Below are 25,006 nucleotides of genomic sequence, written 5' to 3'. Positions count from 1 at the left end.
ATAAAGTTTTAGGAGGTGAGAAGTATGTAAGAAAATAGACAGCATTCTTTCTATAGACTACTTAAAATCCTTCATTTCAATGTTTCAAATCTGTCATTATGGAAGCTCCTCGTAATAAGTGATACCGTGAGATATGAAGGTATATGAGCAAAATGTGCAAAGAACGAGTGTGTGTGTGTGTGTGTTTGTTTGTTATGTGTGAGTGTTATATGTTTGAATTTGAAGTTTTGACTGTTGGTATGTGGACATGCTTGCATATTGTGTGTGTGTGTGTGTGTGTGTGTGTGTGTGTGTGTGTGTGTGTGTGTGTGTGTGTGTGTGTGTGTGTGTGTGTGTGTGTGTGTGTGTGTGAGTGACAGAAATCCTAGGGTGGTGTGGAAGGTTTGCTTGTTGGGATCACACCAGTGGCAAGGAATATGATAACCAGCACAATGACGAGGACTATCACGACAATAAGCACAATCAGCTTCACGTTCTTCCACCAGTAAGCGCGAGCAACCTTCTGAGAGGTGTGCTTGAAGTTCTGGGCCTGAAAAGCAGAAAACCAAGACCAGTACAATGTCAACAAGTGTGTGACTACAGCCGCATACAGTAGCCTAAATGGTGCTTTTCCACTACACAGTACCAGCTCGCCTCGCCTCGACTCTGTTTGGTTTTCCACTGTGTAAAAGTTGTACCGGTACCTGCTTCCAGGTACTTTTTTTCGTATCACCTTCAGCGAGGTTCTAAGCGAGCCGAGGCGATACTAAAATATGACGTGAAACACGGCAGACTGCTGATTGGTCAGAGAGAATCGTCACTATTCACTGCGTCATCATTGCACGCGCCAGGCGGAGTATCCTGAATAACCCCGGCATTTTTAAATAGTTTTGCCAGAGATTGCGTGATATACCCATTACTAATATTATGTAAAACAGCATACACTCGATTTCCTCCATTGTCCTGTGTGTGTGGGTAGCGGCTGTGTGTCGCATCGCTATGACGACCAGGTACTATTGTGGAGGTACTACCTGCAATGGAAAACAGAGCGAAACGCGAGCCGAGACGAGTCGAGTCGAGTCGAGCTGGTACTGGTTATGGAAAAGCACCATAATAGTTTGCTATGTTTGACTGATTTCTGAAGGATCATGTGACACTGAAGACTGAAGTAAAGGCTGCTGAAATTTCAGCTTTGCCATCACAGACATAAATTACATTTTAAAATATATTCAAATAGAAAACAGTTTATTAAAATTTTAATATTATTTTACAATATTACTGTTTTTACTATATGTTCTATCAAATAAATGCAGCCTTGGTGAGCGTAAGGGACTTTTTTGAAAAACATTAGAAAATCTTTCCGAACCCAAACGGTTGAATGGTTGTGTGCATAGTAAAAACAGTGTGCCAGGCTTAGAGCTGTAATATGATATTATAAGTATAAGATATTATAATATGATAGATAATATGATATTATAATCTAAGTATAAGAAACAAAGTTTTTGGACTCACCCCAGCTTGCAGGTCTTCAGATTTGCCCATCAGATCATCCAGTCTTTCTCCACGGGCCAGGATCCGATCGACATTCTGGGTCATAATGTCCTTGACTCCCTCCACTTGAGACTGTAGAGATTTAACTGGATCCACCTCCTGTGAAGACTCTCCTTCTCTTGGCTCCTGCACTCAGAAGAATTACAAACCAAAACATGATCAAAATGGCACAAGCACACACAGTTATGCAAAATAACTCACATTGTTGTCAAAAAGAGCGATTGAAGACAACAAAAATCTATACAATGAGATAGAAACTCATCATGATAAAGCAGTTTGAAAAGAGACTGAACGTTTGTATATATATATATATATATATATAAAAAGTACTGTTCCACAACATCCAGCATTTTATCTGGCCCATAAATATAAATTATGGCATGTAAGGTTTATAATTATGCAGAAAAAATGTTGCAGTAAAACGTGACCAGACAATAAAGTAAAACAAACAAATACATATATTATTTGCAAAAACTAAAATACACGCATCCGTTATCGAGGTTCAAGCTTTTAAGTGTATGCTAAAATAGGGCTGGGCGATAAAACGATAACGATATCCCAGCAAGCAATAGCTGTCATTTCACCAGTTCTAGACAAAATAACATTGAATCTGGTTACATGCAATTTTTTCCAAAATAACTTGCGATATGTATGATATTCCATCATGTAAGCAAAGTCAACTGTGATTACAAGGTAAGAGGCAGTGTAGAGAAAATAAATCTCTGATAGCCGAGGCACTCCTTAATTAAAATGTCTTTATTGCAAAAATGACATGTCCTAAATGGACAACTTTAAAATGCCCACGCGTAGCGGCATGGGGCCTTCTTCAGGGCATGATTACAAGGTGTTTGGTTTCATTTCTTTGACATGTTCTATGTGTAGGCTGTGCGTAGACACGATCTAGCTCGTAGTCAGACCGGCTAATTGTAGCCCACTAATAGTCAAAACTGATTAATTGTAGTTTTTTTGGGCAGGCAATTAGATGTTGGTTGATATCCCATGTTCGCATTGGTAATAATATATACAAGGTGCGTGCAAGTGTCATTTTATGACATGGTCGATCTGTAGTCACGATTTAGCTCTGAATTGGACGGGCTAGTGCAGTCTGCTTTTAGCCCACCCGGCGAAATCGAGACAATCAGTGGACTAGCTTTAACGGCTCGGCTATAGCCCTGATTTAGACCAGCGATTAGTATAGGCAAAATAGTCTTAAAATTGTTTACATGTTTTTCGCCCACGCAGCTTCATGTTTGCTGTGATGCTGTCACACATAACATTCATACGCAATCTACGATATTATTTGACCGTCTTTCATTTTAAATTAAATGAAAATGCAATTACATTTCTCAACCGCTAGATGGCAACATCCATACTGAGGCATGACTACTGGCAACGCGAGACTTGATAGTTATAGGCCGGGAGCCAGGTCCACTCCTCAGGAAATAATAGTGAAAAAAAGGTAGCAAAAAACATCCTATTATCTTATACCTTGGGCCATCACAAGTTGATAATGACCACCCCCAACTCGGCCCCGTTTGGTCTCAGGAGCCAAAAAAACTCCCTTTTTGGGAAAAGCTTTTGACGGAATTAGCCTATGTAATTGTGAATATTAAGGTACTGCAGCTACATAAATGGTCATATAGCCCTAAAATTTAGCATGGTGTATCCTGACACATAGGGGAAACTAGCAGAAAAAGATTCTGGAGATTTCTTTTTGCTGTCAAATATCACCCTCAACATACCCCAAAAGACCAAAAAATGTCTGTCCGCCTGACAAATTGTCATCAAAAGTGATAATTTTCAAGCATTTTATTATACATACACTGTCTCAAATGTACATGAAAAACTTCCCAAGTTTATAAGCTTCAATTTAAGAGACCAAGATGACCCTTATGTCTAGTGGATTACAGCTGGTATAACCAAAGTTCTCCCCTGTACCCCAAATCGGAGAAAACAGAACTTTCAAGCATTACCATTCCAGATATGGGATTAACCCCTTATATTGGCATCAGCCATTACATATTTAAAACAGTAATATTCTATACTAAACCTAAACTAATCTTGACAAACTATACATCATTTGAAAGCTTAGCAGAAAAAGTTAGCAAAAAACATCATGAGGAGTGGACCTGGCTCCCGGCCTATTAGTAGCTGGAGTAGAGATCACTGTTCTCGCTATCGCGGGATATAAACATTTCTACCATTTTGAACCATTTTAAACGAGCCAGAGCATTGCATTCAGCTGTCGGTCGAAAAGAACAGGTAAAAGACATACTTTTGTCTTGTAAGTATCTGTGTTTTCGTTTTGACGTGCTCAACATTTTTATTTAAATTATTTGTTATCATGTGTTGTTGGAATCGTGACATTTTAGCGGGTAGGCTACAGTGTAACATATGCACGTGTAACCCCATGTTTCCATGTTCCCTTAAAATCGAATTATCTGAATCCAAAGGGGTAAACATGAAACATGTGCAACCTATTGTAATGTGTTATGAAAGCCAAAAATATTTTACTCTTTTCTTTAGATCATTATGATATGAAAATAGCATTTCCTCACTAAAGCTCTCATCTTTGCCAAAGTCCATCATTGATTTGAAATAATATTGAATTTTACTGAACAATGTCTTGTTACAGAGAGAGAGAGAGAGAGAGAGAGAGAGAGAGAATATTTGTCATTGTACAAGCACAAGATGAAGTTTCATTCAAGATGTTTATTCAAGTTTGAAACTTTCAAATTAATTTTATAATACAGCATAAAAATACAAATGATTGGCAATATGAATGAAATGAGGAATTATAAAAAGTATCCGGCAGTATATCAATAATGCCAATAGCTCAGATGTGCATATGGCCTAAATAGAACTCTTAAAAAAAAAAACAGTAGCCTACAGGTGAATATTCCATAATAATGCAAAGCTCAGATGTGCATTAAAACCTTAACAGAACACACACACACACACACACACACGCGCGCGCGCGCGCCAACAGTTAATGTTTTATAAAACAACAGATTTTTTTTATTTTACTTTTTATTGGGTTTATTCTTTATATTTTTATTATCCTAAGTTGTTGATGTTCCATATTTTTTTATCATCTTTATATTGTATTTTTATTATTTTATTTGATCATTTTTATGTTTTGATCTTTTTGTAAGTTGTCTAAGTTGTTAATGTTCTTTTTCTAAATAAAACCTTTATATTTAATTTGTTTGGATGGATAGTCATTTGAGAACCCGTTATATTTGAGTGAAAAGAATCATTTAGCCATCATTTTGTTGTCTATTACATGTGTATATGTAGTCGTTTAATAGCTGTCTAATTGATGACGAGTCTATTCTTGGGCTATGGTTAGACGTCTATTAGATTTTCACTGACAGCCCAAATTCAGCCTTGTTTTAGCCTAGACCCATATGCACTGTCTATTAGACGTACATATGTAGTCGTTCAATACCCATCTAATTGATGACTAGTCTATTCTTGGGCTTTCCATTTAATATTATATTATAATAATTAGGCTATAATGTAAATGCATGGGTAAGATGTCACCTAATAGATGTACATGCATAGAGGACGCCTAATTTATTGTTTTCTATACCAGTTTACGACTGTTTCCTCTTTATTTGTTGTGCAGCTGTGGTGCTTTTGAGGTGACAATTCTTCATTTGTCCTTTAACCCTCATTGTGTTGCCTTTCAATTAAAAGATTTTGGTATGGGTGTGCAGTGTGCATGTTGTTAATTTGTCTTAAAAGTATCATAAGATTTGTTTGTCAGTGGTGCATTTAGCTGTTCATTAGTGCTGTTGCTTTCAGTCAACATTTTTAGTCATCAGCAAATCAGGAATACAATAAGACATCAAAAGATGTTTAAAATAAGCATTTCGGTTCTTGAACAGCTACTGTAAGAGTCAGTTTAATCAACTCTAGTGCGATTCAAAATCATACGGAACTGTCTTTTCTCTAATCGCTCTCGCGGTACTTTGATATCATGCACCGACCGTCTGTGCAGCGCTGCTTTAAATCGAACAGTGAGCAACTTGAAGTGGCGTAACTTGAAGTGGGGCGTCACTTGAAGTCTTGCAGGATGCAGACAGATACTATTGTTTCTGGACGCCGCGGACCGACGCTGAATGACGGTGTGTGTGCAGCACCTTTACAGTCGGTGTACACTCATAGAGAATAATGTGTTAGAATTTTAAATACGAGGCGTTGCGCAACGTCGTCTGCAAATTATGCAAGACTGTCGTCCCCGACTGGTAATACCACAAACTTGTTTTACCACCTTAGCCGCGCTGAGTGGTAATCAGAAAGTTCTTAAATCCACAATTATTGAAGTGTAGTGAGCCGCGCTCACCCTTTGGAGCACATGGTTGTCTTGACATTTATGCCTTTATAACTGAGGGGATTATAATCAGAGGACGGTTACGTTTAAAACAATTTTTTTTTTAAATGTAATATATTTTTCTCCTGGTCCTTATTTTAAATAGGTATTAACTATAAATAGGTTAAAACATATTAATAATTATCGATATCGACCGATATGAAACACTTATATCGTGATACAGTTTTCAGCCATATTGCCCAGCCCTCCGGTATTATTTAGCAACTAGCAAGCCTGTAAGCACCTAAATCAGAATGGTACTTTACAAAACTAAGTTCTGAGATGAAAATAAATAAATGTTCAGATACCATAATTTACCATAAAAATCTAGTGTCTCTAACATTTCTAACTGTTGTAGTGCCACCAAGCGACAACCTCCCTGTCTCTCTCTTGAAACCAACACGGAAGTGAGTTAAACTGCAATTTATCAACTGGCCGCTTGAGGCTGGTGTCAAAAGTGTGTCAAGTCTGCATCTCCCCCATGTTGAAATGCCCAACTTTACAGCAGAAAAAAACATGTTTACAGACTGGTACTCGAAGTGGTTTTGGTCTACAGCTAATTTTGCCCTTCATGACAACTGTGAGGGGGGTGAATTTGTTTATAACTCATCCGTTTAAATTATATTACAGTTTTTTACAGTCGCTAGGACACATTTCTCAATACTTAGGTCACTTTTTCAAAACTCTTTACACAGTGAGCACTGCACAACTGAAGTATATGTGGACTAAACTGTGGATCATTTATCATTGCTTTGGCACAAAATGCATTCAGTGACTATCTTTCAAATTACATTCATTCTTTTCTCACTTCGACACAACAACCGCAAACTCTGTGTACCTACAGGCCAATTTGCACATGCTTATACTGTTTTCAAAACGGTTCAACTTAAGTTCAAAACAATAACATAATACAAAACTGTATACAACAGCATTTTGCCACATTTCTACAGTAATATTGTATTGTATTGTAAAATATATTTTGAATCTAAAAATGAAATGTTATAAAAACAATTGGACCAACCATAGCTGATTCCTATTGTATCTGTATCTGTATCAAATGTTTGTACTTTGGAATTACTTAGTGCAACAAAAAAAAGCCATAAAATATATAAAGTATTGAAGCATACTTCATGTCTGATTCATTTCAGTAACATATATTGCAGTGAATTCTAAGCAGTAGAGAGGTAGAAGAAAAAGCATTTACAGAGGAAAACATAAAGTTACCTGTCGTTAGTGTTTTTTAGGTCATTGTTTTGTGGGTGATAACGCGTGTTTGTTGACTGTCAACCTTTGCTAGTGTTATGGAAGAATGTGTTGATTTGAGACATGTATGAAGTGATTTGGTAGGTTTAGTGCATTTTGAATGTGAAATGAACTGCTGTGCCGAGCTGAAAGTTGGTTAGGAGAACTGTATGAAGAATTTTGAAAAAGTGACCTAAGTATTGAGAAATGTGTCCTAGCGACTGTAAAAAACTGTAAGCATTACATTTCTGCATAATTAAGGGTGTGTCCACTTGAGTGACAGGTTGATTGCCGCTGATGTCAATGCTAGCCGTTTGTCTGCTGTTAGCCCTCACTTCACCTCAGAAAATTTTAGCTGCTTAACTTGCCATCTCTGCAGTGTTTGTGCTTTTTTTCGGGATTATTTCATACAATTTAATACACCCATTACTTCCCCCACGCCTTTGGATTCCGTCGTTGTCGTCAAGTATCGTTCGAGAAAACAACCAGCCAGTTGTTTTCCTCTGTGAACATGCAGTAATGGATGTCTGACAATTTCGTTGCTTTTTGGAGTTTTCAGATTTAAAAACGTCAATAGATATAAAAGCTCGTTCTGCTCTCACGGAACAGACAGATTATAATATGCTCATGTACAGTCAGATGAAATCCTGCAGCTGCAGGTGTCGGTGCTTTCTCCATCCATGCAATAAATGCACATCATTGAATGAGCGCGGATTTATTGCGCATTTACTTGAAATTCGTAGGTAATATACGTAATATATCTATGGTTTAACCCATTTGAGAGGCGGCCAAAATCATTTAAAATGGACTGAATAACAAGCTCTCTACGAACCTTACAAGCGATGGCGCGCTGATGGACCACAGACTGTAAAAAAGAGTGACTGACATAAATCACTGTCACACACTCTCTCAGAGTAATATTAAGTTACTGCATAATACATTTTCAACTAGCAGAATAACGATACTTTTTAGTTTTTTGACTATTTAAGTCTTTTAACTATTATAATATTTTGAAGGGCAAAAACAGAAACTTTTAATTGGCTTTACATCATCAACTGTCACTTTAGCGGGAGACCCTGTGCAGTCGCAGACTTGGTACTGTCAATCTGCCAATAGCATATAACATTAGCTCCCAAGCCTGAGCTAACTCGATCACGTCGAGCTAGGTGGGCGTGGTTTCAGATAGCCAGACTCCTCAGCTCCACCCACGCCCCGCCTCTTTGCCCATTTTCTGTTATCCGGTAGTGACGCGAGGCCAAGATGGCGACAGCCGACTCCGCCCACTTTAGGCTTCAAAAATGCTCTTCAGAAACCTACGGGTGACGTCACAGACACTACGTCCATATTTTTTTGCAGTCTATGAGTGCCACCTATAATCCAATCTCCATAAAAGTTTACAGGCTTTTTTACAGTTATGTGTCGCATGTTGTTACCAAATTTTTTAAAGTTCTAAGGATTCTATTAAGGAATTATAAACTATGTTTTGGGCACATCATCCATAGTTTTAATGACCCAGTTATTGCCATTCAAATACAATGTTTTTGATAATTATTGATCTATTCTAGACAGTCTAGAGATTTTGTACTACAGTTTGTTGAGGATGATCCAAAAACCTACAGCAAGGCCTAGTTCATAAAAGTTTTTTAAATAATCTCAAAGATGAATGATTTAATTGACAGCAGTGGTTGTTCAGTAAAACATTATATCGGCTCACCACTGGAAGAATGTATGAATGTGTAAAACATGGCATAATATGTAATCATTTAGCCTACACATGCAAAATGAGTGATAATGTCAAAACCCTACATTTACAAAAGGAGTTCAGCGCTACACACTTGAGCCCCTTATAAAACATAAGTGTCTTTATGACTTATTTACGTGTCTTGAATATATGGAGAAAGCTGCATTTAATTATTCTGATTTAAGGGAATTCATTATTTAAGCAATTAAAAACATATAGCCTAGTAATTGCTACAATACAGTACTGTCTATCTCTATATTAAAAAGAAAACTTTATATAAGATAAATAAGACATTTATTTCATACCATGATCAAACAGCCATTATAAAAACACTGCTCAGTAGGCCTAATGCCTTTATATGCTAATGATTAGGCGTGAGACCTTAAGTGTGATATTCACAAAAGCAATATAAAAAGATAGCTTTACCACATTCACACATCAAAACACCAACTGTCAAATGCAGTGCAAGAACCTTAATAGCCGTCTTTTGCACTGTTCTCTGTGTCATTTGGGCATGTTTAGTCATGCTAAACACCTTTAAGCCCTCTTGCACTACTGATACTTCATAAACAAAAGGTGTTACCAGGAAACCAAAAGCAAAGCTGCGTCACTACCTGTCCTACCCTTTCCATTCTAGTCAATGGCTGTGCGAGTTGGTGTCACAAGGCCTGCAGAATGGCAGAAAGCTATTAGGTGACATCAGATACCGACAGTCTTCATACCTGAAGTACCATCATTGTGGAGAAACGGTTCCACGTGATATCTATGTGATATGGCAACAAGATAATAAAAAGTAAAAATGTATGCATTTGGTTTAGGCTATATGATTTACCAGTGTGCAAGTTTTTTTAAACTTTCTTTCTGCTTAACCATTAAGACTGGAACAAATGTACATCACTATAAGTAAGAACAACTGTCTGGATCTTTCTTACTCTTTGTATAAGACCAAGGCAAAACATATACTTGCTTGAAGCTCGTCTAATACCAGTCTCCAAATGTTTTCAAGAACAAGCAACTTATAATTTAATAGAAGTAAAGTTCAGTAATTCAGAATACGGTCCATGAACTTTATTTTAACCACAGTGCCACATACAAATATATATATATATATATATATATATATATATATATATATATATATATATATATATATATATAAATGACCTGCGGTACTGTTGAAATTGTTAAACAAAACAAATGTTTGACAGTTGATCAACTTGATTTGAAGCAAACTAGCATGAGGATCTCACACTTCTGGTTCACTTCAACAGTCAACAGGGGACGTGTGAAGTGATCAGCACATTTGCCAACTGTAGTTAAAACATCTAAACCAAGTAACCATGCAAAAAGTGTTGAGTTCAACCGTCGGTTTTGTAAACCGGTGATGCTTCACACAGCTCAATGTAAATTCAATCCATCTATGTAAACAAATCTTTACAACAAAGTTGCAATACAAAGTGGATAAAGCTTAAGCATCAAAGTATTATTTAAACGGCACATCTGTTTTAGGAATCCAAGCAAATTTTCGACGTTAACTGACAACAGGAACGTAGAAACTAACGAAGTAGCCTATAACTTGAAAAACGAGCTTAGCCCTGTTTTGAGTACGTCAACTTACATCAACCGGTAAAAAATTAAAATATCAACCTGTTCTAGTGGAAACTTTAGCAGCACTAAAACATGATTTAACTTACACGGTTACCGATTGTAACTGAGTTCACACAGCTAAGTCAGTCTACTTTTAAACTCAACATGCGAAGTAACAAGCACCTGCTGACTATCGTTCAGGTCACAACTTACCGTACTATCTGGATCACCCATCCCCATGATTTCAATATGATGATTTTATTTACTCCACGAAAAAACAATTACAATATCCTTTGGAGTTAAAATGTTTGTAACTGTTTCTTCGAGTGATCAACAGATGTACACCGTGTCAACACTTCCTGGTCTCTAATTCATTCTCTTCCTCCAGCCGCGATGATTTGGCTTTGGCCCACCTCTGCTCTGTAGCGCCACTTCCCATAGCATCCTCCAGAGGGCGCTGGATTCATGACGCATATAAACACCTGGAAGGTGAGAGCGCAGGCTATTATCAAGCCATCAACATTTCAGGTATGAGAAGATTGTTGTGGTAAAGCCAGACAGGCTTGTGACTTTTTCTAAAATTACTGATATGTGATTAAACTCAGTGTACTTTATGTAATAAATGTTTGTTTTTAAGTAGTTTTTAACATGCTTGACATTATTAGGGCAAAACAATTAAGACTCTTTTGCACGAAACCTTAAACTCTTTTCTTCCGCCAAGGCAACAATTGGCTCCACCTAAATGCCTCTGGCATTACATGTATTCATGCCAAACATTATACCATTCCGAAATGACATCATACTAGACACAAAACAATATATACAAACAGATAATAAAGAATTACCCAACAATACTGTAATTACTTTTATTTTTCAAAATCAGATGTAGAATATACATCTAAAAGAAACCTCATAGTTATAAAATGAATTTCACAATTTAAATAAAAACATCTTTAAAAAGGTGACATTGAAAGCAGTAACTTCACATTTACTTTTACTGAAGCTGCTAAACAGATCATAAAAGCAATAATTTTATAAATGCACTGCACACTGCTGTTTTGTTTTTTTTAAATCCTAGTTTATGCTTCAGTTTCACTCAAATAATTCTGTGGTGGTTTCCTGTACAATGTTTTTAACATGATCCTGACATCATCTTTCTCTCGACTATATTGTTTTGGCCTCACATGGGTATTTTACAAACTGGATTTACATTTGAGTTTTTGTATAAAATATTTGTATCAGTTTTCAGTGGCCTTGTTTAATGATGATATCGGTCATGCAGTCAATCTTGTGCAGCTCCAAGTTCTGTTGATGAAAGAAGAGCTTTTAGATTTACAGCAACCAAATGTTCTGATGCGTCATGAGATCACAAATCATTTTGCATGTAAGTTACAAAATATTCAGTGCATACTAATGCAAGACAAGTAGATCTTTAAACATAATAAACAACATGCTAATACAGACATTTATCCATGATGTACTATAGCAGAAAGTAGTTCTCACTTTCTCATTAGCCAAGTGCAGAAGGGCCACAAAAGCCAACGGTACGGAGAGATTGGTAGCCATGGAGGAGGGAAGCCTGTTGGGGCAGGAAAGAGAAATTTGATGCATGAAAAATGTAAATCCTTAGACTATTAGATGCATAGCACCAGGCCTCAAGCTGTACCTTTGAACAAGATTCCTGACAGACTGGCTAAAAGATTTTTCTCCAGGTACTTCTGTTGTCTCCTCACACTCCACCTGCTGGTAAAAGCAATTTAAGTAATTAATTTTTTTATCAAATGACCACACGAAATGCTAACAACAGAACAAAGTAAAAAAAAAAAAAAATGGGAGTGGTTTGTGACAGTGCTTAAAAATTTGTCAAAACTAGTTTTATCCAACCAAGATTGATCTCTAAGATTAAAGGTCCGTTCACACCAACAACAATATCTATAAAGACAGTGATAAAAATATAGTTCTAAATATAAAAGAATAGCAGAGTCCACACCACAGCTATAATAATACAGAGGAACGATATCGTTGGGATCACTTTCAGAACCTTAAGCCTTTTTTAGCCCGTAAGGATTCAGAAAAAGTTATTCATATGTGATGCGATCTGGGAAAACCCACCACATGGTAAAATTTGACATATTACAGGTTTTGATACCATATTAAAGCTGTTTTCAAGCCCTTTCCAAATCTGTTTTTATTTCTTTTATCGTTTGTCTGTAACAAAAGTTATGGTTGTCTGAAGTCGGCTGATTGCTATGATTTTCAGGAATGGAATTTTGAGAAAAACAGATTTAATAAACTGTCGCGTCCTTCTAGCGGGACGACTGGCGCTCTTTTTGTATTGCCTTTTTTTCACATTACATATTTTAGTAAAGAACATAGATTAGGTATCATTCGAAAACGTATGAACTCAAAATTTATCCCGTGAAAACCATTTTGAAATTGGACGATTGAGAGGCAAGCAAGATCTTTTAAGCAAGCAACTACTTCAGACTCCGTTGTTCTCTTGTGCTCTGCTCCACATCACACAATAACGTTGGATAAACATAAATAAATAAAACTTGCGTGCCTTTGTAGTTTACACAGGACTGGCGGGAACTTTATTCTGGTATGTGGTTTATTTTGATAGGTGAACTGTCTTTGAAGTGTTAAGAGAAGGAGAGCTGTGCACAATTTTGTTTTTTTGCACCTCCGCTCTTAAAGAGAAAGACACCGTCTTTTCAGCTTGCCACTATAAATCGCCATTTTTCTGCACTAAACTAGCGATATATTCAGAGATGATAGACAAGATGTTATAGAATAATAATTGAATGAAAACCCAGTTGACAAAAAAAAAAAAAAAAAACTGACATTCAATCTATTTTTAGACCTTACTGAAAACGTGCCAGCGCGACATCCGACGGGTTTTCCCAGATCGCATCACATTTTAATCTTCACTCGATTAAACTACTGCAATTCGCTTTATTATGGTGCTCAAAAACGATTTTTGGACAGATTACAGATGGTCCAAAACGTGGCCGCAAAAGATTGTTTACAGGTACTCGGAAATATGACCACATTACCCGTTTTAAGATCGTTGCACTGGTTAACCGTTCATTTCAAGATTGTTCAATGTTTGTTTTTAAATATTTGGAAAATCCTCCGCTATACCTTTAAGAGACATTTAAAAACATACGTTTACATTAGCTTTTGATCATGTATGAGTGACAAGTCTTTGCTGCCACATGTACTGGTCTTAGGTTTTTTTCTTGAATGTTTTTTCAGACGTTTCTAAATTTGTTGTTTTTATTATTTCAGTATATTGTACAGCACTGTGGTCAACACTGTTGTTTTATTATGTGCTTTATAAATGAATTGGAATATTGAAAATACTAATTATTGGCACTGCCTTCAGTGATCTGAATGACAAATGTATAGCAGAAAAGAAAACCTACCGGTAGTGTTGTGAGAAAGGGGATTACTGTTTCATTACTAGATTACTAGAGGGGTGATTACTATTACACCAAGTTCAGTATGCAAACGGTAACTTCTAAACTTACCAATAAAGATGCTGAAAAAAGTAAATAGAGTTTTACTAAGGCCAGAAAGATAAGGTTACAAACCTTGTCTGTTTTTTCAGGACTTTCTGTTAGGAGACCCCACATAGTGGTCTTCAGCTTCTTCATGTCCATCTTCTTGGCCATTTTGGCATAGTTTATCTCAATAGTGTTTACCTATATGAGCAAACAATTCATGAGTTATCTATACAAAACTACTGAAATAAAAACTAATAACAGAAAGAAAATCTCACTACATGATCAGTGTGTAGCATAGTAATCCAATAACTGTCCTCTCATCTTACCTTGTGAGGCTCAGGGACAAGACAGTCCTCTCCGTATGTAGAGATGTCATCTGTGTCCAGAGAGAAAGGGGTCGGTCGGTCTGTTTGGGAGTCATCGGATCCTCCAAAGCCTTCAGCATCCTCACTGTCCCCTTCCTATTCACAGAAACCACTAACAGTTAACAGACCGTCTCCATGCCAACCTATGACACGTAACAGTAGTGTTTAGTGTACCTGAAGACCAGGACAGAAGTTGGCTGTGTCATTGGCGTTGTTGTAATCATACTCTCCTATGTCCCCACCCAGCTCTCCCGATAGTCTCTTCTTTCCTTCTGTACTGAACTAAAGTGAGAAAATAAATTAGTCAAATTTGTAAGATGAACAAAAACCAATCCAGCAGTCAATCTGTTGTACAGCATTATTCTAATGATGTTGTAGATTTGCCACAACCAAAATGCTAAAGTGCACATAGTAATGCAGACAGGAATATTAAACAGTCATGCTCTTACTGTGTTGGTGGGTTTGAGGCTGAGCTGTGACAGGTTACTGGGTGGATACTGGAAGTCTGCTGGAAGTGTGGTTTTCTTATTGCTGCTGTTCAAAGCCGATTTACTGATAGTGGTTGCTGCCTGGAAATAACAAGTATTTATTTGTCAAATTGTCACCAATTAATCTGCTGCTCACTTCTACAAGGTTTGAAAGTTTTTGGTAGAGGGATTAAAAAACATTGTATAAATTGCTGTTATGAAGCGTTTGTCCATTATGGAAGTCATGAAAATTAATTAGTAAACAGGAACTTACTCTAGTTGTTCGAAAGTAATTGTGAAAGTTGATGTCTCCTTTAAAGTCAATAACGAGAGGATTTTTTGGTGCTCGTTTCCGAGGTTCTTTGTCTGGTTTGTGATCCTCTACAAAGGATAAATTAGAAATTTAATGGGACAACCACTAAGAACACTAGAGAATGCAACATTAAAAATTTAATTAAGAAAGCAATAAAAAACAAAACAAAAATATAATAGTTAAACACTCCTAGGCTAGTCGATGACTTACGCTTATGTCCAGGTTTGAAGAGCCAGTAGCCGGGTCCGACCCAAGTGGCCATGGTCCTGGGACTGAAGTATGAGTACTCTCTGGGCTGATCAGACAACTGCAGACACATGGTGGTAATATCCACCTCGCCAATAGGGATAACACCTCTGTTAATAACACAAATACACCTCACAGTGAATGGACATACAAAAACAGCAAAGATTTTTTTTTATACAGAGACATAATATACAACACAAGATATAGTAGCTAGCTAAGGTCGAGCTTAGGTTTGGCAGTCTTTGGGATGAAAATGCACAATATTAAACCGCCGCAACTATTCACCTATTGTGAAGCATAGCCTGTTTGTAACTCAAAAATTAGCAAACACTCTGGTGCAATACATTTCGTAAGTACTAACCGTCCTTTCTGGGGGCTCTTTGAACAAGCTTCTCTGTGTTCCTTAAACTCCTCACAGTCTCCTGGCCTGCCCTCATCCACGTCTGCATCAAAATTATCCCCAAAATCTGGACTGTCATCATCATCTGGCTCGATGTCTGCATTGACGTCGAATGCATGCTCTCCCTGCTTCATCTTCTCAAGCAGCTGGTTGAGGTTTGTGGTCTATATTGACAACATGAAAGATGATCACATCAATATAAAACACACAAAGTGACAGTCAAGACTTATGTTAAAAATATTTTTGTTTCAAAAATGTTCTTTTGATTTTTATGTTCTTTCATGCTCTTTTGATTTTCTATTCATCAAAGAATCCTTAAAATATGATTATTACAGTTTCCAGAAAAATAAGTAGCAAAACTGATAAGAAATGTAATTTCTGAAAATTCAGCTTTGCCATTTAATTTGCCGACAGTAATAAATTACATTTTTTAAATATTTGGAAATAGAATAAATAAGAAATTCTAAGTCTAATTCTTTTCATTCTAATAATATTTCACAATATTACTGTTTTTGTTTTATTTTTTATAAAATATTAAAATAAATCCAGACATGGTGAGTATAACAGGCTTCCTTCAAACATTTAAAAACCTTACTGACCGCAATTTTTTTAATTGCAGTGTATATGGACACCATATTGAGGCTTTAAATAGTCTCACCTGCTCAGGAGTCCATCTAGTAAAAGAGAAATCCTCTAAGGATGGACAAATTGGCCTGTCCTCTAGTGTCTTCAGATGACCTGGAAGAATCAAAAAGGTATGATTCAATGCACTCACATTGTCAAATGACTGTAACTCACAACACAATACACATGCAGAAACATTTAGGTTCTGAATACTGAATATTGCTCAGTGAACCCAAGAGTAAACTGTCCTGTAACTTGGAACAGAGTGTGATGTGCAAACCCGGTTTACCTATAAATGGTGAGGCAGGAACGTTCTGATGGGGCGCCTGCACAGGAGGTGGCTGTGTCTTCAGCAAGGTCATATGTGAAGGAAAGCGCAGCTCACAGCGACTGTCCTCACTGAAGAGCACAGAGAGGAACACTCCTGCTGTACTGTTCTCATCAAAGGAAGCAGCCATGCGCTGGAACATGGGGTCCACCTGCACAAAGAATGCTTTAGGACAGGTCTTCCTGTAGGTTCGTACGCCACATGCATTATGGGGTTCTAACAACATAAATCAACTTGGTTAAAACATTAAAGAAACAGTTTATAGTATATGTACTATCTAGAAAATCTCAACTGCTTGATTGTTATATTGTGCCAAAATTTATACTATTATCAACCAGCGATATATTCAGTTAATCGTACATCCTATGATCCTACGTTACCTGGATTCATATAGTTTAAACACATAAAGCAATACATACTAGGCCCTATACACCAAATCTCAGCTGTGTGATTGTTATATTGTTTCAAAAAGTAACTATAGTAAATGGTAAATGGACTGCATTTATATAGCGCTTTCACAGACCCAATGGCCCCCAAAGCTCTTTACATTTTGCCTCACATTCACCCATTCATACACTGACGGCGGTGTCAGCCATGCAAGGCGCCATCCAGCTCGTCGGGAGCAGCTGGGGTTAGGTGTCTTGCTCATGGACACCTCGACACTTGGTCAAGTGGAACCAGGGAATGAACCACCAACCTTCCGGTTTGTAGACAACCTACATGAACCACTAAGCCACTGCCGCCCCACTTGGGTCTTTATATAAAGTTGAATAAATATGTTCAACTTTATCCACATACATAGATACAGTATACTCATGTAGGGCGATATATACTATACAGGGCCGAACAGTGTGCCATGTCAAGTATGAATGAAATAGATATTACATTGCGTGTGTACTCACTAATGCTCTCAACACATTATTTTGGGTAAAAAAAAAACAGGAAATATTTTTTCCTCTGGTTTAGAGAAGTGTACAGTAGTCTTTCTCTCTCAGGGGATGCATAAGATTTCCAGAAAAAAAGAAAAAAAATTACAGTCAGATTTTTTTTATCATAATGTTATGTTTTGCATTAGACCTTTCTAATGATTTTCTGTAAAATATAATGATCATAATTGTTATGCAAATAAGCATGTGAAAATGTTGCCTATAAATAGTATTGCGCGTCTTCTAATCAAATTCACATGATCAACCTCTCCTCTATTTTGTTTGGGAACTAATGTGGTCGGAACCAAAGTTTACTTGACTGCGTTCTCTAGAATCCTTTCAAGCAGAGAACTTAAATTTTTTTCTTGGTTGCCACCGAACCGCGTCATAACTTATTACCATAAAGTTGACCTGACTTCTCCTCAACGTTAAAGATGCACCGCTTGAGCTTGCTGCCGGCTCACATTGAAAATGAATGACTTCCGGCCACTTTGACGCCGTTGCCGGCGGCGGTGTGAATGCACAGTAATTGTGTGGCCTGTGCTACAAAACTTTCAACCTATGTAGCTACAGTGCTATGTGCAAAAAAGGTAACGCTCTGCTATATAGCAAATCTCAACTGCATGATTGATTGTATCATCACAAAAGGTAAACTATATTATTATCGCCCAGGTCAATTCCGCTAAAAGCAACTATAAGGCATAAGGATATTACCAACATTAAAGCTGATTTAAAACAATGTGTATTGTGAAAAGTACTATACAGTTTTTTTGTTTTACTTGACTCAATCACACTCGGATATTATTCACCTCACACTTCATCTCTGATTCAGAGAGATTGATGTTATTGAGGTTCTGCTCCACTGTCTTCTTCTGAGGTCTTTTCTTAGTCTGTTTAGCAGCCACCTGCTCTCCCTGACCATCCTCGGCTACTGCCTCCTCGATACCATCTTGACCTGAAATGAGATGGAATTCAGTAAAACTGTGCAGGGTCCTGAGAGGGAATGACACCACCAGTACACCATGAAGACAATGATCACATGACACTCTCTGACCAATCTGACCTACAGCACAAGCCATCTTTGTTTGTAACATGTCAGCAGACCTATAACTTGAATATCTACTTACTCTCTTTTGGTTTGGTCTCAGAGCCTAAGCCCCCCAGAACTCTGTAAGCATCAGCGTGGACCGCATCCACCCTCACTGCATAGATTTTTGTGCTGGCGTCCAGGGTGCCCGCTGCCACCTAGATCAACACACAAATACACAGTCAGTTACAATATCATAATTTAGGATAATGCATGTCAACTTTGTCGAAGTGGAGCTACATACAAAATCGGCATGTTTCTACCTTGAAGTTGAGCTCTGAGTCCTTCTGCTTGAGAATGTCTGCCATGTAATCAATAAGGTGCAAACCAAATGCATTTTTTGTGGTGATTTTCTGCAAAGGGAAGGTGAAAAGTAGTAGCCTTGTTGCATTTTCAGGAAAATGCTGACAGGAAAGTCAGCATACATACATTTTAACTCACATTTTCAGTGGAAAGCTTGATGCAGGTTGAATAATGCTCAGATATCTGTGCTGATGACAGCTTAGGGACAGCAGCAGGTGTAGCTGTAGAACTATGGAGAGAGAAAAAACAAGATTGTACATTGTGCCGTCTTACTTTTGTTTTTGTAATTTAATGGAGCTGAGAACGGGGTTTCAACCAACCTGTGGCTACCGGCCTCGTTGATAGAGGAGTCGGTCACTCCAATGACTTTGGATCTGCGTCTTTGACGTCTCTCCTGTTCATCGTCATTTCCCTGGATGTTATCCAGCAGAGGTGTGCTGGTGGCTGACAGAGCGGCTTTGTGTCCTATTGCCGGGGACGACCACTGCCGTGGCCGGGAGGTCGGGGTACTGAATGCGCTCATTACGAAACTATAGGGCAATATTGATCTGTCATATATCCATACACCACTAATATGCAGCTTTTTCCATTAAGTGCAGTCTGCTAAATAGCGCATTTGTTATACTTCAACACTGGTCACTCCAGAGACCTCGCCATGTAAACAACGTCAAGTAACGTTTATTTAACTGCTTAAAATGAGCAAACGAATAGCTAACAAACATATCAACAATAACCGTTATTCAAGAGCAGAAGTTTATATCCCTTGGAGCTAATTTCCAAAAGCAATATTCATTACTTAACGTTACATGCAAACACTTCGGTTTAGCCTTTTATGTTAACTAACGTTAGCTAGCGCTAGCGCTAAAAACACTTCTGAAAACATAACAGATCAAATTATACACGGTGGCTTTGAAACCGTATCTTAGATGAAGTACAAACAACGGAAGTTCAAATTACCTGCGATGAACTGATGATTTAGAAGCAGTATAACTGATCCAAACTTTCTTTATTCCGTCTTCAGACGACCATTTGAAAATTAGCGCCGAACGGTTACACGCGTCATCAATGATGTCATACGTACATGCGTCAAAGTCAGATTGTGCGTTTTATCAAATGTACATTTTATAATTGTATTCCCAAAATAACGTATTATGGAATAAAATAATAAATAAAGGTAATTAAAATATGTTTTTATGACATATAATTGATAATATAATATATTTGTTTTCTTAAATTGGTAAAATTCATTAAGTTAAACGTGAATTATAAAATATATCTAAGGTAATGTTATTAAACAAAGAACTTTATTTAATTTCTACTGATTTCAAAAAGGTAATACTGCAATTCGACATTAAATGTATAGATTATCTGCGTAGAACCCTATGCCCCAGACACGTAGGCGCGCCCGCCATCTTGCAACGGTCAACGTGTCGTCACTCACTCACACACAGTAAAAGAATCAATGATGTCAGATCATTGCGTAGCTGCTGGTTGTGAAACTGCCCCGAAGAAATGGAATGACCTTTTTACAGATGACGAGGTGAGAATGTTGGTTTGTGTTTTATCAGGTTTTTATATGTATTAAGCCTAACTCAATACATGATTTTACTATGTAACTTGCTCAAATGTATGGACCTAGACTTAAAAAAAACTAACTTGGTTTCTTAAGTCCACTAGATGGCAGTAAATTCGCAGAAAATTTGATACAGTGCCATTGACTAATGCAAAATTGTCGGACTCTCGTTTCTGTCTTTATTCTACAGTGTGCTTTAAAACTATAGAATAACCAACCCCCAAACAACCAGTTTCCAAGCCTAATATGTCTGTTGGCAGTGTAGTCCTGAAGGCCATCTAGTTACTTTGCTGAAAACTTGCTTGCTGCCTAAGATTATATAGGCTACATTTTAGTCTCAATCTTGTAAAAATATCTAGTAATTTTGACCTTTATAGCGTCAATAAATGAATGATGGCTATTAATGTGGTAGACACCTATTGAAGTGTCACGGGTTTCATTTAAAAACACAGTTGTGTCGGGGTGAGGAAATGGAATTTCCATCGAAATCGTTTTATTGGATTGGACTGGAGTTGTGGACAAAAGCACAAATGCTCAGTTTACCTCTATTTAACAGCATAGTAGATAAAATAGTTTTATCTAGCTTAATATTGCACCTTGAAGTCTGAATAACCTGGCTGGATAAGAGGCAAATACCCGTGGTTACTGTGATAGGCCTGTATTTGAAATGGACTGCTCGAGGAATCGAATCAAGAGAATATCTTCCTCCAAAACTGGAAAACTAAACTGATTGGAGATGGAAAGTGCACATGGCCTGTGTCATTAACTATGGCATTTGCACAAGCACATACGTTAAATGTCAGTAGCCTAGCCAGAGACGGCTATTCGGCTGATCATGAATGAATTTGCTGATAATGCAGCGGAGCGCAATATATCCACATTAAGGCCTACACTTTGTGAATTAATAGCCTACTGATTTGTGTTTTCTTCCCTTGCTTGTGTTTGTTGTTTGTCTTCTGTCTCTCTGTCTTTTTGTGTTCTTTCCTTATAGGCTACTTTATTCACATTCACTTTCCTATGCTAGTAGATTAGCGCTAAGTCACCATGTAATCAAAATGGACAATTCTTGTTGTATGGAACATTGTAGTATTTATTATAAACTATTTATCAGTGCATGATTTTTTTTCTTCTTAAATTCATGTGCTCTTGTAATCTTTAATCAAAATCACATTCCCTCACTTCTTGGAGCAACATATCTTCTCTTCTCTGTGTTTAAAACCTGTTACTTGCACAAGATCACAGCTAACAAACCACAACCATCCAAACGTTCCAATCGATTCCTGATGGACACAATCAAATCATGCATTAAATTTTTTCTTGTTCGACAAGCGTTTCACTTGGACATTAGGACATAAAAGTCTATTGCGACATGTTTCATGCTTACTTTATAAACTGATGTCTACACATTGGTGGCAATACCCCTTCATGAAAGGGACCCAACTTATACAGTCTTGCAGATAAGGATATTGATTTTATTTGAACTACAAATATCTTGAGGAGGGAAGGTGCCTCAAGGTCTTTCCTTTGTGAGTTGACCGGTGGCAAGAGGTGACCTCAGCCTTGTGATTGACATAAGCATTCATTATACTGCCTATGTTGCAATAGCAAATCTCCAAGGATGCATACTGCTAATATATTAATGCAGGAGCAGATAATGAGACCTCAAAAGATTTGCAGGGTGAATCGAGGCTGGCAACGTTTTTCACGATGTTGAAATTATGTCACTTCAAAGTGACAGAAACAAACTTAAAGGCAGTCACAGCAGGTAGGAGGAGAAGATGAAGGCATTGAACTCCCAACTAGCAGCAGGCAGGATTTTTTTACACCATTCTAGTGGAGAAAGCCTGTGGTTAAAGGTGAGAACAGCATGGAAAATATTTCAGAAGTGTTCATGATGGGCATCGTACTCTTCTGACATGTCCTTCAGTTAGTCCAGGATAATAGCTAGATGGCCTTGAATCTGGTTGGTGTATTTTTGTATTTGAAGACTTAATCAAATGAAATATCTTTATATCCAGTGCTTAACCTTAGGCACCATGTAAATGATTTAAAAACAATGACACACTGTTCTGTTTTTGTAGACTTGTGGCCAAAAAGTTAGAAAACATGGAACATCCTAAAATTCTCTGCAAACCTTATATGTTAATTACATAATATAATTACTTGTAAATATTGTTGTTTCTTTATTCTGGCTTTAGTAATTTCCTTAACAGTAATTTCCTGCTCTAGCTCTTTCTTTCTTTCTTTCTTTCTTTTTTACTGAAAAGTTTCTGAAAAAGGGATATTATTTTGAATAATTTAGGATAATATATGAACTTTATATAGGCCTACCTAAATAAAAAAAGAATTTGGACATTGTTTCAAATTTATACTGCTATTTTAGGTAACACAGACCTTATAATGAATTAGTCTAGCTAGCCTATAGCTTACTTATTTATTTATAAGTATTACTATAAATACTTGTGTTCTTATAAATACTTATTGTGACTGATAATACAGTTACTACCCTCTATAAATGCATCACTGATGGCTTTAAGTAAAGTGAAAACACAGGATGCAATTTTCCTAAAGAAAATGTTAAGAAATCATGAAGATGTGCTCATTATACATTTTAAGTTGATTACTTGTAATGTATAACTAATGAAAAATAATTCCTGTTATAAAATAATGGGAAAAAAGCACAGAAATAATTTAACAATAGTTTAATTTTTATATACAGTGCTTAGCATAAGTGAACACACCCATGCTAAAGTTGACTAAAAAGAGGAATAAAAAATTATCTTTTGGAAATTGATCTTAATGCCTTAGTTTAAAAAAATGAGGAAAACTCCAAGCTTTAAGGACACCAATTTTATTTGTGAATGAGTAATGTATCGTAAATAAATAAATGTTCTTCCTTAAAGGAACACACCGACTTTTTGGGACCTTAGCTTATTCACCGTATCCCCCAGTTAGAGAAGTCCCCGCTAGCCTAGCTTAGCACAAAGACTGGAGGTAAACGGCTCCAGCTAGCACTGCTCCCAATAAGTGACAAAATAACGCCAACATTTTCCTATTTACATGTTGTGGTTTGTATAGTCACAGCGTGTACAAATAACAAGGTCACATGAGACACTGCCATCTTCAGATGAAAATGGTATGTACTTATCTATCTCTGGGGGATACAGTGAATAAGTGAAAGTCCCAAAAAGTCGGCGTGTTCCTTTAAAATACAAGGTGCATTAAGTCAGGCTGATTTTTATTTTTAAAGACCAGTTATTTCATGGATCCAGGATACTATGCATCCTGATAAAGTTATTATAAAGTTATGATATAAGTTAACTTAAAATAGCCCCACATCATCACATACCCTTCACCATACCTAAATATTGGCATGGTTTTATTTCAGTTAGCCTAATAGCTGGTTTGATTTGCATTGAGAGATGATCTTATGGAAAGTGCCCCATGCCAATCTCTAAGTATGGTGAAGGGTGATTTTAATTCCAAAGGCCAAGGGAACTTTATCAGGATGCATAGTATCCATGAAATAACTGGCCTTTAAAAATGAAAATCTGCCTGTCTCTATGTGAATTTAACTTATGCCTGCCTGACTTATGCACCCTGTATTTTAAGGAAGAACATTTATTTATTTACGATACATTATTCATTAACAAAGAAAATTGGTGTCCTTAAAGGTTGTAGTTTTCCTATTTTTTTTAAATTAATGTCATGATTCTGCCCTCGTGTCCTTGATTTTCTCTTGAGGCAGGATCATGACAGACCCATGTTTTGTGTGCAAGCACATGGCCTGTTTGGGCCATGTGCTTGTGTTGTCTCGTTACGTAACCCCACCCCCTTGTTATCCTCATCTTGTGATTATTGTCTAGTCAGTTTCACCTGTCTTCGTCATTAGTGTTCCCTATATTATCCCCATGTGTTTGCTGTCCTGTGCCGGTTCATTATTTGACGTTGTGAAACCTAGTGAGTATTCTGTCAAGCTTATTGTCTAGTGAAAGTTCGGTTTCTGTATTTGCTGTTTGTTTGTTGTCTTGTAATCTGTATAGTCCTAGTCAAGTTTAGTCACCCTTGTCCAGTCTATGTTTTTCCCCCTCGTGGGTTTTGTTTTCCCCGTTTTTGTCTTTAATTAAACTTTGTGTGTTACATACTGTCTGCGCTTGGGTTCATCTGCTATCCACATAACAATTAAGGCATTAAGATCAATTTCCAAAAGATTATTTTTTTTATTCCTTTTTAGTCAACTTGGGTGTGTTCACTCATGCAAAGCACTGTGTATATTTTTAAACATACTATCAAAACACTGCAACACTATTTTTTTACAGTATAATTCCAAACTATAAGCAATACCATGCATATGCTGAGGAGATATAGATTTTAACAAATCAAAAAT

General features: G+C 37.0%; 2 protein-coding genes across 2 annotated transcripts; both read right to left on the bottom strand.

Moving 5' to 3' along the window:
• Positions 1-277: 277 nt before the first annotated feature.
• vamp8 (vesicle-associated membrane protein 8 (endobrevin)) lies at positions 278-10,927 on the bottom strand. Its single transcript, XM_079606945.1, has 3 exons — positions 10,692-10,927; positions 1,492-1,656; positions 278-529 (listed from the first exon to the last, which is right to left on the bottom strand). The coding sequence occupies exons 1-3, from the start codon at positions 10,716-10,718 to the stop codon at positions 365-367; spliced, it is 357 nt and encodes a 118-aa protein (XP_079463071.1). The 5' UTR covers positions 10,719-10,927; the 3' UTR covers positions 278-364.
• A 148-nt stretch (positions 10,928-11,075) lies between these two features.
• ncaph (non-SMC condensin I complex, subunit H) lies at positions 11,076-20,134 on the bottom strand. Its single transcript, XM_079606944.1, has 18 exons — positions 20,004-20,134; positions 19,367-19,576; positions 19,185-19,275; positions 19,007-19,096; positions 18,784-18,901; positions 18,466-18,611; positions 16,692-16,881; positions 16,437-16,516; positions 15,740-15,942; positions 15,343-15,488; positions 15,094-15,200; positions 14,802-14,921; positions 14,527-14,634; positions 14,314-14,448; positions 14,075-14,185; positions 12,145-12,221; positions 11,982-12,057; positions 11,076-11,783 (listed from the first exon to the last, which is right to left on the bottom strand). Exons 2-18 carry the CDS (start codon positions 19,567-19,569, stop codon positions 11,724-11,726), a joined length of 2,061 nt encoding a protein of 686 aa, XP_079463070.1. The 5' UTR covers positions 19,570-19,576; positions 20,004-20,134; the 3' UTR covers positions 11,076-11,723.
• Between the last annotated feature and the right edge of the window lie 4,872 nt (positions 20,135-25,006).

This window comes from Phoxinus phoxinus, assembly GCF_949152265.1.
Source record: "Phoxinus phoxinus genome assembly, chromosome: 3".
In the NCBI taxonomy this organism is placed as follows: domain Eukaryota; kingdom Metazoa; phylum Chordata; class Actinopteri; order Cypriniformes; family Leuciscidae; genus Phoxinus; species Phoxinus phoxinus.
This window is presented reverse-complemented; position numbering and strand designations above follow the sequence as displayed.